The sequence below is a fragment of the Notechis scutatus genome, chromosome 6, assembly GCF_049901735.1.
Source record: "Notechis scutatus isolate UNSWTSFEM ecotype Mainland chromosome 6, rNotScu1.2, whole genome shotgun sequence".
Taxonomy (NCBI): Eukaryota; Metazoa; Chordata; class Lepidosauria; order Squamata; family Elapidae; genus Notechis; species Notechis scutatus.
Window position 1 is genome coordinate 4,987,627 of NC_142014.1, and position 14,557 is coordinate 5,002,183.

At 38.9% G+C, this 14,557-nt stretch overlaps 1 protein-coding gene across 4 annotated transcripts in view; it reads right to left on the minus strand.

Moving 5' to 3' along the window:
- CNTN1 (contactin 1) overlaps positions 1-14,557 on the minus strand; it is a 290,436-nt gene that overhangs the window by 123,210 nt on the left and 152,669 nt on the right. For all 4 annotated transcript variants that reach the window (XM_087969240.1, XM_087969238.1, XM_087969237.1 and 1 more), the window contains exons 7-10: positions 13,539-13,634; positions 11,084-11,290; positions 5,302-5,398; positions 4,453-4,634 (exon numbers count right to left, since the gene is read on the minus strand). In XM_087969240.1, the coding sequence (XP_087825366.1) occupies positions 4,453-4,634; positions 5,302-5,398; positions 11,084-11,290; positions 13,539-13,634 (582 nt within the window). The remainder of the gene's footprint in view (positions 1-4,452; positions 4,635-5,301; positions 5,399-11,083; positions 11,291-13,538; positions 13,635-14,557) is intronic.

Sequence of the window (14,557 nt, forward strand, 5' to 3'; positions counted from 1 at the left end):
ACGAACAGAAGATATTCTAGTTTGTTGGTTCAAAGATTGACTCAATGACAAGCTGTACACTGCCTGCCTGGCCCGTGGGGCCACAAACCTTCTGCATGAATGGTACCTATGGCAGAGGAGGTGGACATAGATATGGCCAGTAACCAGTATCACAGCGGCAGGGTTTGGAGAAGATCCCCACCTCAGGGGAAGCAGGAGTTTTTCAAACCCCAAATCACCATGACTCCAAGACCATCTGCCTGTTTTAAGCGTGGAAAGGAGGGGCACCGCGCAGCGGAGTGCCATTCAAAAACCCCTGCCAGAAAGCCAGACCACCCATCAGGGGGAGAACCTGGAAAATCCAACTCCTGAGGAAAGGAAACTGCCCTGAGAAGCCGAGAAGCCATGAGGTTTTGGACACCCCCAAACCCAGAGGAAGAATCCAATGCCCCAAGGAGACCTGAACCAATCTGAAAGTGATCTGGAAGACGACTTGCTGGTAAGTGACCCAATTGAACCACTCGCTCTACCCCTAAGACTGTTTACCCCCAGCCAAGGGAAGGGGGAGGAAATAGTAGCATTACTGGATTCGGGATGCACCTGGTGCTTAATCAACCCCATCCTAGTAAGGGAAATTGGGAATCCACCAAAGGAAAATGGAAAACCCCATCACTTTTTGTCAATTAGATGGGACTATAGCCGGGGGGTGAGCCAGTCAGTTTTGCCACATAACCGTTGAAAATAGAACTGGAGAACCAGAGTGAGATGCTCACCTTCATTGTAGCCCCAGGAATGGAAGGGCCACTAGTCCTAGAACTCACATGGCTACAGAAATGGAATCCAAAAATAAACTGGAAGAGAGGAACTGTACATTTCCAGAAACATCTAGTATTTGCAAACATCCCAGGGGTGGGAAAGAAAGCAAAGAGAACAGAGAACCAGCCATGGCCAGCCAGCCAGCTGAACCCATTAACATCCCCAAAGAGTACCAGGATTTAGCCCAAGTATTTAGCGAGGAGGCTTCTGATGAACTCTGGCCTCATCGCGACACAGACTTTGCCATTGAAATCCTACCAGGGGCTAAATTTCCAAAACGATAATGTACTGCATGTCCCCCAGAGAACTAAATGAACTCAGAGCATTTATCGATAAAAATCTAAAACTGGGTTTCATCAAATCTACCTGACGGAAAATAGCAGCCCCAGTATTATTCCATGAAAAGAAAGATGGCCTATGCATTGATTTTCAAAATCTGAACACCATCAGCATGGAAAATATGTACCCATTCCCCCTCAAGAAGGACATGCTAACTCACCTTGCTAAAGGAATTTTTTTTAAAAGTTAGATGTACAAAAGGCATACTATCACATCAGAATAAGGGAGGGGAATTAGTGGAAGACAGCTTTTACACCCCACTGGGATGCTACTAATTTAAAATGTTCCCTTGCATAAATACGGCAGGAGCACCTGCTGTATTTATGCAACTAATTAATGAGGTTCTCCATGATTTTTTGTACAAAGGGCTTCTAGTTTATCTCGATGACATTTTAATCTACACCAAAACAAAAGAAGAGCATATAAAATTACTCCGAGCAGTTCTCACAAAACTCCAAAACACCAAATTATATGCAAAACTCTCTAAATGTGAGTTCCATCAAGAAAAAAATGACTACCTGGTATATAGAATATCCCACGAGGGAATAAAGATGGACCCACAAAAAGTAAAAGTTGTCATCGATTGGGAGCCGCCCCATACTCGCAAATAACTGCAAAGCTTCCTGGGTTTTGCAAACTTTTGCCATCAGTTCATTCCAGCTTTTGCGAATATCGCCCTCCCCATCACAAGCCTGTTAAAAATGGAAATGGGGGGGGGGGTGTAACCAAAGCCAAGGCAACCCCTTATCTGGATGATGGAATACCAAGTGCCATCTGAAAAACTTAACTATTCTCAGCAGAACCAATCTTGAAACACCCAGACCCTGAACAACCATTTGTCATCCAAGCAGACATTAGCGATGTAGCAGTTAGAGCAGTTCTACTCCAAAAGAATGGATGTGGACAGTTGCAGTTACTTCAAAGAAACTGACAGAAACTGAGCAAAGATGGCCCATAAGGGAGAAAAAGGCATATGCTGTGCGATGAGCACTCCTCACATGGAAATACTTCCTAGAAGAGACAAAATTTCCTTTGAAGTCTGGACTGATCATAAAAATCTAGAAGCCCTGAAAACTCCATGGAAACTCTCCCCAAAGCAAGTCCGCTGGGCCCAATATTTTAAATGTTTTAATTTCACTCTCAAATATCTCCCGGGGGTTGATTTCTTGGCAGATGCCCTGTCCAGAAAACCCCAATACAACAGCAAAAGGATTGAAGTTGTAAAACCCATGATCCAACCAACCCAACTTGCAGCCAAAGTAATCACCCAAGCACAAGGGAAGAAAGAACCACTGACTGCCAATGCAACGATTTCCAAATTTAAGGATGCACTACTTAAGGACAACTGGCTCCAGGCTAACAAAAACATTTGTTTATTCAAAGATGGTCTGGCCTGGGTAGAAAACAAGCAAACTTTACATCCCTGACAGCCAGAGAGCGGACCTCATGAAATGATGCCACAACTCAAAAATAGCTGGACACTTTGGATTTGTAAAAAACTCTCACCTCATCAAAAGACAATTCTGGTGGCCATCTCTCAAAAAAGATATTGCTAGTTGCCCTATCTGCGCTGCTGAAAAAGAAGACAAGGGAAATCGCCTGGACTTTTACAAACAGTGGCAGAACCTTCAGCACCCTGAAGAGAGATCTCTATGGACTTTATAGTGGAGCTTCCTGAAAGTGCAGGAAATACTGTACTGTACTGTAATAGACCTTTCTACAAAACAGATTCATTTTGTACCCTGCCAAAAGATCCCAACAGCCAAGGCATTGGCAAAGATGTTTTTAATACACATTTATTGCCTTCATGGAGCTCCCCAATGGATTATCTCAGATAAGGGTGTACAATTCACACCCACATTTTGGCAGGCGTTTTTAAACCTATTAGGCTCCACCCAGGAGTTGAGCTCATCGAATCATCCCCAGACCAATAGCGGGACAGAGAGCGCTAATAGCGTATTAGAACAATATTTAAGATGCTTTATTAATTACCAGCAGGACAATTGGACTGAACTTCTACCTTTTGCAGAGGTATCATACAATAACTTGGTTCACAGTAGCACTGGTTTCACACCATTCCAGGTAGCCACAGGACAAGAATTCAACCCCATGCCAGAGCTACCTACCAAGGAAACTGAAATCCCCTCCCTTAAGGAGTGGATAAATAATTTGCAAACCACTTGGCCAGTGGTCAGACTAGCCTTACATGCTGTGATCCTAAAACGTTCAAAGTCGGGACCACGTATATTTATCTACAAAGTTCCTAAAATTATTGCAACTGTCTAAGAAACTGGGACCAAAATTCATTGGCCCATTTTCCATCTCCAGAATTATTAATCCTGTTACTGTAGAGCTTCTACTTCCCAAAACACTTAGTCAGGTTCATCCAGTATTTCACTGCAGCCTACTCAAACCAGAGATTACTTCAAAACTTAGACACCCCCCCCCCCCACACCACACTCTAACTCCCATTATGGTACATGGGAACAACATTTTGAAATTAAAGATATCCTTGATTCACACACTGACCGTGGACCCACACAATATTTAGTAGCTTGAAAACACCTTCTCTCCTCACAAAATGAGTGGGTAGCCAAATGACATGAAAAGCACCCACATTACTATGGAGGTTCCACCTGAAATACCCTCACAAACCATCCTAAATTGTAAATGTAACACATGTTTTATGTCTTCCAGGTGGATTTCTCAATTTTTTGAGGAAGGCAATATGTCAGATCCGTGTATCTGCCATTCTTCAATGGAAGAAGAAGGGGAGGTGTTTGATACAAGTAATCCTTTTGGATGTAACCTGAAACCTAACCTATCTTAATTCTTATATTGAATCTGTATAAATTGCACATGATATACAACTGGGGACTGGAGCCCAGATGCCTGGAAACTTGTCACCTCTTGGAGAGATAGCAAGAGGAGAAAGGACCATAAAAATTCCAGCTCCGAAAGAAACTTCCTGGGAAGCTCTTCTCAACTATGTTCCCAGAAAAAATGGGGTGGGAGGAATTAATATGTTGCTTCTTTGTATTGACGAAATCCACACCGAACTAAGGGGAGGGGTTCTAACTCCCTTTATCTAAGCTGCATACCTGGAGGCATATTAGACCCTGCTTTGAACATCACCTGGATCTTTTCATTCAATAAAGAATTCCTTCTGAAATACTCAGTTTTCAAAAGTTCATTCACTGTGCAAAATGTTTCATTAATTTATGAAATTTTTTAAAAAACAACTTTTTAAAATGATAGGGGATAAATATGTATAAATGTATTTTTCAGTGATGAAATGCATGAAGAAATTTTACTTACCTTGAACATACACTTTTGCTGAATGTTTATCCTTTCCTCTGTAATTTTCAGCTTCACATTCATATATTCCTTCATCTTCAAACTGAATATTGAAGATCTTTAGAACTGCACCAGACATGCTTATATCTGCACTGCTTGGCTTTGGTTCAAGATATTTACTCCATCTAAGCTCAGGAACAGGGCTTAAGGAAAATAGGACACATTTTAATTCAGTTTTGATTAGCTGTTCGATCTTTCATTTATTAAGTCACTTCAGCTTCTGCTTTCCTCTTTATGTTTCACAATTACAAGAGAGAATTTCTTAAGCAAAAATTTCACTTAGCTGTTGTTTTACTGCCCAATGACATGACCCTTCCCCTTCTCAATCTGCTTCCTTCACTTGCCTAAGAGAGAATGAATAAATTCTGCATTGCCTCTACATACCTCTAATGCCAATATATTAAAACAATATTTTCTTTTTGTCAAGTAAGCAAGTTATACAGCATTGTTTTAATAACATCCTTCTACAAGAACCTGAATCATAAAAATAAATTGAATTCATAACAATTGGATAATAAACTAGAGAATGTTTGGTGAGTTTTATTAAGGGCAATTTCATTGTCACCTTCAATGCTTTTTTGTAGCTGTAATGCTAAGTCATACCATATTTGGAACCTTATGCATGAAGGAGAAATATGTGAAGTTTATATATAAAGTTGACTTAAGTGCAAAGAATGAGTGATAGGAAGCACTGAGAACTCTTTCAAATTCATGTTTGGGATTATTTCTGATAGCAGAATAAAGCTACCCATCTCTGGCCAAAACAGATCACATTTTGCCATGTATATCACTAAATTCAAGCATACGTACTTTCCAAGTGCAAAGCATTCTAGCGTCACATTTTGTCCTAAAAGTGCATATGTATCTTTGAACTTCACTCTGATATCTGGCACATAGCCTTTTGATCCTAATATGAAAGAATAATAAAATAAGTAGTTTGCTATAAAATGAATACTTAGCACACATAATATTTGAAAAGATTATTTCCTTTAAAAAAACACTTGGAGAGAGTGTGAACAAAGATAGATTTCTAAAATGAAACAGTGGTAGGAAGCAGGAAGAAAGGATCATACACATTTATTCTTATATCAGTTAAAATGATTCGCCATGGGTGAATAGGCGGCAATATAAATTCAACAAATAAATAAATAAATAAATAAATAAATAGATTTAACTTGTCATAAAATATCACTACCACACCTGGGGCATAAAAATCTGGACAACACTGGAGACTAAGAGATTACAAAAATTCTAGCTGCTTTTTTGATAGATTTGTATATATTCACATAATGTACAAGTTGAAATATTTAACCAGAACAGAATGTGAAAAGCTATGCCCAAATTGAACCAAATAATGAACAAATAACTCCCAAAGGATTTGACCCTGCTGATAAACTCTTGGAAGAAGACAAATGGAGATATGTCACATATAGAAGGAAACATAATAATAAAAGAAAGAAGCAGAAAAACACATCTAACAAACCCCTGCTGCCCAACTTAACCCAATCAGAAGCAGCCCCATTAAAACTGAACAACCAATTTCTCCTCCTAGCTGAAAATACTCAAACCCACAACCTCCCCCTCAAAGAAAATATGCAAATACTTCGAAAAGAGACATCATCAAATATCCTTAAAGAAGTCACATCAACAACACTCCTGGGATAAACAGAAAAGATCACAGACTGCACCCCCTAAAAAAGAGAGGTGAGTGTTGGTGATAGGAGATTCTATTCTCAAAGGAACAGAACCAGCCATCTGCAGACTGAACATACAATATAGGGAGGTATGTTGCCTACTTTGAGCAAAAATCAAGGATTTGGCTGAGAACCTAACCAAAATAATTAAATCCACAGATTACTACCCTTTTCTATTACTACATGTAGGGACGAATGACACAAAAAGGGACTTGAAAACAATATTGAGTGATTACGAGCAGCTAAGCAAGAAAGTTAAGGAGTTAAGTGCACAAGTAATTTTTTCATCTGTACTGCCAACAAAAGGTCAACATCGGGTAAGAGAACAAAGGATTCTAGAAGTGAACCACCGGCTATAGGATTGGTGTCACCAAAATGTGCACTACCTCCATGGCAAGAGATGGGCTATTCTGCACAAAGACTGGGAAGAATGTTTTTGGAAAATGACTGGCTCAACTTATCAGGAGAGCTTTAAGCTAAAATTGAGGAGGAAGGGCAACCTATCCCAAGGAGCTAATTCCAAGCAACCCCCCCTAGAAAACAAAGCAAATAATAAGGTAAGGAGAGATGGCAAGGAACACAGACTCAAATACAAATAGGAGACATAGGAAGCATATCCAGAGTCAGACATGAGGTAAGGAGGGATGGGAAGGAAGACAGACTCAAACACTAAATAAAAGATAAAGACATAAAGATCTCAAGTGCCCATAAACAAATGCACAAAGTTTGGGGAACAAACAGGATGAACTGGAACTATTAATATCTACATGAAGGTAACTTGGCGGGACAAAATCCATGACTGGAACATACTTATCGAAGGATACAAACACTTCAAAAAAATAAAATAAACCCCATAAAAGTGGAGGTGAATTTTGCACTGTATGTAAAGGATCACTATATTGCTACAGAAATGCATGAAACCAAAGACGAAAACCTCCTAGAATGCATATGGGTCAATATAAAAGAAAAAAAAAAGAATGACATGGCCATAGGTGAATATTATAGGCATTATAGAGGTACATTTTGACAACCAACTAACAAATATATGTAAAAACACACTACAACAGTAATGGGGGACTTCAATTACTCTGACATCAATTGGAAGACTAATTCCACACCAAGTGAGAAATTGAATAGGTTCCTGACCAACCTAGCTTACAACTTTGTTGTCCAAAAGGTAGAGGATGGAACTAGAGGGACAGCTATACTGGACTTAAATCTTAAAAACAAAGAAGCGATAGAGGGAGTTGAAATCGCAGGAATCTTGAGTGATATTATGTCATACTAGAATTCAATATAATGCAAATGCAAGCAATAGAACATAATGATACCAGAGCCCCTTTAAAAGAGCTGATTTTAACAAACTCAGAGAGAACTTGGGAAAGATACCTTGGATGAAAATTCTAAAGGGGAAAACAACTTGTGCCTCATTCAAAACCCAAGAAATAATTCCTTCAACTCCATTGATGTAGAGAAAACGTACTTTTATTGAGTTTGAAGTGATAGCAACAAAAAAAGCAAGATGTGAACCAAATAGGTATGAAATTATTTATTGAAAATTATTGCAAGTTCCCTCCCCCAAGAGTCCAGACTGGTCACCCAATCTGAGGAGTTTATAATGAGATGTGGGGTACATCTTCAGGTGGTTTCTCAGTCATCTGGTATGCCAAGATGGTTGACCTTGGCTTAGTAGAGATAAGTCTATGCAGATGCACAGTAAGCAGGAAAACATCCCCTCCTTTGTAGTTCACACAGAAACATCTTCACTCTCCAGCACCCTTCACCTCCAAATATCAGAATTACCCCTCCCACCATTCCTATGACTGGAAGCAAGCAGCAAAAGATGTCAAGAAAACTTAGTGGGGGCTGACACAACTCGAGAAACTTAGGAAACTCTGAAAAATAAGATCATAAAAGCCCAGACCAGCACAATACCACTGAAAAAGAAAAGCAAATAATCCAAGAAGAAATCAGCATGGCTGCACAAAGATCTCTCTGACAAATTGAAAGACAAAAAGGAAAAGGAAAAAAAAATGGAAAGAAGAACATACAACTAAGGAAGAATATAAGCAGATAGCCAGGAAAGACAAAGTCAGGAAAGCAAGGCTCAGAATGAACAAAGACTTGCAACAAAAGTCAAAGATAATAAAAAAGTTTTCTTCCAACATATAAATAACAAGAAAAAAAATCAAGGAAACAGTCAGTCCATTAAAGGGAGAAGATGGCAAAGAAGTGACAGGCAACAGAGAGAAAGCAGAGCTGCTTAACTCATTCTTTGCATTGGTCTTCACACGAAAAGAAACTATAGCCCAACCTACCAAAAACATAACTGTAAAAGACAGATTAGAAATAAAAGTTACAATAAGCAAAAGAAACAACTTGTCCGATGTTGATGAATACAAATCACTGCAACCTGATGGATTACATCCCAGATTTCTAAAGGACCTAGCAGATGTCATTTCAGAACCATTGTACCACATCTTTCAAAAATCCTGGAGCACCGGGGAACTACCAGAGGACTGGAAAAGAGCTGGTGTGATTCCCATCTTCAAAAAAGGAGAAAAATCAGGCCCAGGAAACTACGGACCAATCAGCCTAACATCAATACCTGGGAAGATACTGGAAAAGATAATAAAAAACAGATCTGCCAATATCTAGAAATGAGTAAAGTAATAACTAGAAGTCAGCATGGGTTTGTTAAAAACAGATCATGCCAAACCAATCTTATTTCATTTTTCAACATAGTGACTAAATTAATAGACCAGCAAAATACTGTGGCCATAATATACAGTACTTAGACTTCAGCAAGGCATTTGACAAAGTAGATCACAACATACTTCTTGGTGAGCTAGAAAAATGTGGGATTGATAGCATCACCACCAGATGGATTTGTAACTGGCTGACAAACCCTACTCAACCAATCGTCTTTAATGGAAGGAAGGAAGGAAGCAGTGGGGTACCACAAGGTTCCATCTTAGGCCCAATACTCTTCAATATCTTCATAAACGACTTAGATAAGGGAATAGAAGTGGTACTTACCAAATTTGTGGATGATACTACAGTACGATGGCAGAATTAGCCAACACCCTAGATCAGGGGTGTCAAACTCACGTTATCTCATCGTCATCATGTGATATATTGGGACTTTTTTCCTGTTTGCTAAACTGGGGGTGGGCGGGGCCAGCACATGATGCATCCGGCCCACAGCCCATGAGTTTGACAACCCTGCCCTAGAAGATAGGCTGAAGATCCAGATGGATCTTGACAGACTGAACACTAGGCCCTATGTAACAAAATGAAATTCACTGTAGAGAAAAGTAAAGTCTTACACTTAGGCAAGAAAAACCAAAAGTTCACCTATAGACTGGGTGAAACCAGGCTTAATAGCAATAACTGTGAGAGGGATCTTGGAGTCTTAGTGGACAACCAGTTAAATATGAGCCAATAGTTTGCGGCAGCAGCCCCAAAAGCCAATGCAATCCTAAATTGCATTAACAGAGGGACACAATCAAGATCAAGTGATGTATTAATTATGATAAATTAACCACTCTATAAAGCCTTAGTAAGACCATGCCTAGAATATTGCATCCAGTTTTGGTCACCACACTATAAAAAGATGTTGAGACTCTAGAAGGAGTGCAGAGAAGAGCAACCAAAATGATTAGGAGACTGGAAACTAAAAGATATGAAGAACATTTACAAGAACTGGGCATGGCTAGTCTAGTGAAGAGAAGGACCAGGGTAGACATGATAGCAGTGTTCCAATATCTGAGAGCCTTCCACAGGGGTGGGTGGGGTCAAGCTCTTTTCCAAAGCACCTGAAGGCCAACCTGGAAATAAGATGAAATTTTCTGACAGTGAGAGCAATCAACCAATGGAACAGCTTGCCTTCAGAAGCTGTGGGAGCTTCATCACTGGAAACTTTCAAGAAGAGACTGGACTACCATCTGTCAGAAATGGTGTAGGGTCTCCTGCCTGGGCAGGGGGGTTGGACTAGATGACCTACAAGATCCCTTCCAACTCTGTTAATCTGTTAAATCTGTTGAAATCTTTAAAATAGATAAAATCCCAATAGTTCATTTAACATCTACATAATCTATTTCTTACCAGTTAACTAAAAATTGTTTTGAAAAAGTTAACTATTATATTGCTTCCTGTATTCCTATCTTTCACATGTCAAAAATGTAAACGTATTTGATTTTCCAAACATGGAAAAAGTAATGTCTGTTTTGTAAGCTTTTATATATTTATATTTTTATAGCTTACCTATTTTATTTATTTTATTTTTTATTTTATTTGGTTTGTCAATTGCTTACAAGATAATAGGTATAAGTAAAAACATAGTTATGAATACATGGATACATATAAGAAAAATAAAAGAAACAATAGGACAGGGACGGTAGGCACATTGGTGCGCTTATGCACGCCCCCTACAGGCCTCTTAGGAAAGGGGTGAGGTCAATAGTAGAAAGTCTAATAGTAGAAAGTTTAAGGTCTAAGGTTATATCATACATTTCCGAGAGACACATTATTCAGTCATTATTCAAGTAAGTTAAATTTGAAGGTAAGCAATAGTCAAACTTGGCTCCCTGATTATTTACAATTGTTGTGTCCTCTCTCTATCTTTGTCTCTCTCTCTCTCTGTTTCACACACACATATACATACAGAGAAAGAGACTCAATGAGTGAGTATGTTTTGGATAACAAAAACAAAACAGTTGGATGAAATAAGGTATAAAATCTAAAATTCAGAAATAGAAAACAAGCTGAAAAGAGAATGTAAGCCAAACATTTCTTTCATATTCTGTTTCGTTGAACTGGATAAAATGTACAAAAGGAAAGGAGACATTATATAAGAAGAACATTTGACATATATAAGACTTTCGATGAATACTTACGGTCTGCTTGAGGAATAAGTGAAATGAAACTGCTGAATACGCTCTTAGTAATTGAATTACTAGTCACACAGCATGAATAGTTGCCTTTATCAGTAGGTTCAACTTTGGCAATGTAAAGATTACCATTTGTTTGTGACACATATCGCCGTTTATCCAAAGTAATGAATTCTGGGAAATCATTCAGAAACCAACGATAACTTAGATCATCTGGAGATAGAAAAATGCATTTAAAACTTATTAACAGAGATGAAGCTATTGTTTAAAGGATATGGTAACACCTAGCTAATTTTGTTCACTCTTGGAAGCTAAGCAAGATAAACACTGTTTAGTCTTGGATCAGGGATTACCAGTAAATATCAGTGCTCTTGGTTATACAGATAGTCCTTGATTTACAAGTGTAACGGAGCCTGCTCGTTAAGATCATAAGTTGTGATGGTCATAAAGCAGACCATTGACATGACCAACCCAATTTTACTATCTTTATTGCATTATGCAAATATTGTGGTTGTTTAGAGAATGGCAGTGGGCCATTTTTGCCAAAAAAATGGAAATAAATGCTAGTTATCAGTATCAATGTTGGAAAAAGTAATCATATGACCAAGGGACATTGCAAACAGCCATAAATGCGGGCTGGTTGTGTGTGCCTAAAATGAGATTACATGACTGCAAGGCGGGGCAGCTGTTTGAACTTTGGAACAACTATTCTTCATTTACTCATCACTCCATGCAGTATATGACTGTAAGTGGGCGTTGAAGTCCACATTTCTTAAATTGTCAAGACTAAAAAACACTGATACATAGTCTCTATTTATGCATACTGTAGGCTTAGGCTAGTACAGGTAGTCCTCAAGTTATGAAAGTAATGGAGCCTGCCCATTCCATTCATAACCCAAGGATTCGTGGGAGTGAATCTCCTACCTCTAATGCAATCACTCCCTCCTTTCACCCTTGCATTCAATAATTGAATGCATGGCTCATTAAGTGCACATGAAGTATCTCTGGGCGGGGAAGGCCATAGGGAGGGGGAGGATAGTGATGGAATAGGCCACCTACTTCAGACTACCCAAGCCCCCCCCGACCCACAATACCTTATTCTTCCTCCCCTGGGGTCCCCACAACAGCTGAATATCTGTCTCCTTTCTAGCCTGTTTCTTTGCCTGCTTCCTCCTTTTTCATCAGCAAAGGACACCAGCAGAGCATGAGAGAAGCAGGTGCATCCCTCCAAAACTCTGTTCCTACAGGCAAAGATTTTTTGAAAAGGGCTGCCAAAAGGAAGGTTATGTGATGCCTTCCGGGCCCCCTTTCTCACTGGCAATCCCCTTGACGAGGCCTCTGGTGACAGAAAAGGAGGCCAGGCTTCCTTTCTGGCCTTCTTTTTTGTCACCGGAGGCTTTGTCAAGCAGATCCCTGGTGAGAAAGGAGGCTAAGAAGGCTGCACACAGGTCTCTGTGCCTCCTTTCTCACTGCCAAAACACTTGAGGGTTGTGTCCCTTTAGGCTTCGGCAACCCTTTTCAAAAAGCCTTTGCCTGTAGGAACAGAGCTTTGGAGGGATGCACCTGCTCCTCTCATGCTCTGCTGGTGCCAACAAAAGCTTTTTGCAAAGAGCTGTCAAAGCCTACAGGAACGCAATCTCACTGCAGGCATCAGCAAGGAAATGGCAAACGAAGGGAAGGCCTGAAGAACCAAAGCCTTCCATCTGTTTGCAAATGTCCAGGCCTCAATTCGCAGAGAATAGACATCGAAAGTGTGAGATCACACGAGATCAGTAGCATGAGATCTAGCGCTACTGATCTTAGGCCTCTGTTCTCTGCAAATGCACTGAAAGCCTGAAGCAATGAAGCAGGCAAGGAAAGCACAACAGTGAGGAAATCTTTGCAAGGTGAGTCTTCACAGGCAAAGTGCCTGTAAAGATCTGGCTGTGTGTGTGTGTGTGGGGAAATCGGCAGGGCAAATGTTGCAGAGTCTCTATGGTCGTTCATAAAGGCAAACAACCGCTGGGGTGCTGCAATATTCATAATTTCTGGACTTGTTCACAAACGCTAGGGGGCACTAATCACTTCACTTCAAATGTTTGCTAAGGGAATGCTTGTAACCTGGAGATTACCTATACAGAATACATTAAATATATACTAGAAAAAACTGATTTCCATTTGTAAATTACCTACAGTATTTCTCTGAAAGTTTTAGTTGTTTTCAACTTTGGACAATCAAATCTTATAATAGTAAACAGATTCAATTATAAGCTTTATAATTTGAAGGAAGACAACCATATTGTGAGGAATTTAATTTTCACATGCCAAGCAGGAACAATACCTTTTTTTTATAAGGCTTGAGTCTTAGGTAACTTAGTCACAGTCAACATTAATACTATTCTAATTAATAATTAATAATATTCTAATATTCTAATCCTATGCCATTGCTCCAATTGAAACTGAAATATATACATTTAATTACCTGGATAATGAGGTGGAGGATCACAGAGAAGAACAGCACCTATACCTTCTCGTACTTTTACTGCATGTCTTTCTTCCGGTGGAAAAGGATATAAATCTATGCAAGATAATACATATACATATATATATATATAGTCATTTCTAACACAAAAACACAGAGCTCATGCAGTACAAATAAAAAGATTTTAATTAAATAACAATGTCAAGAAGAATGTCTCTCATATTCACTTTTGTCCAATTTATCTACAAAAAATAACATCGTCTCTGAATATCTGTATGTGTCATAACAGAAGTTGATGCCTTTATATTCTAGGGGGTGTTTGTTACCTCATGTTTATTTTTTTGAGGTCAAGCTGGAGAATTCTTGCTTGGAAACAAACATTTCACAAACAGAAATTACTGTCTCAATGATATATAGGGCTGTTAAAAACATTCAAGATATCTATTTAGGGAATCAGCAGATATACAGCCAATTATTACTGAGCAGATACATAGCCAATTTCAAGATACAGTATTGGAACATGGATAAAATTGCAAGGCTGACAATTCAATAGTCTAGTACAGATTTGTGTATGTGCTGAAAAGCAAATCATCCATAACATTCTAATCTTAAATTTAAGATTCAATAAAAGGTGGGCAGAAAAAAAGATTAAGGTGAATTTAGGATTCCAAAATAACTTTATTGGCTTATCTGGAAAGGAATAGTTCATGAAAGTCCAGAAATTAAAAGATGAAGATCGTCTGTGAGACTATACTAAATTATTTTAACATATAGCCACCAATTATTTCATACTTTATTCAGCCACCAATGCTAGACTTTAAAGTTTGTTAAGGTATTGTTTAGAAGCCAAGAAATTTGGGTTTACTTAACATGTGCAAGATAATCAGGGCTATAGACTAAAAATTAAAAGTAAAATAAAATTCTGGAAAAGGGCAACAGCAAGCCACTCACATGCTTCTCAGAGAATTGTGTGGCTGTACCCATGCAGTCATGAGGAATCAAGCCCACTTTGAAAATGT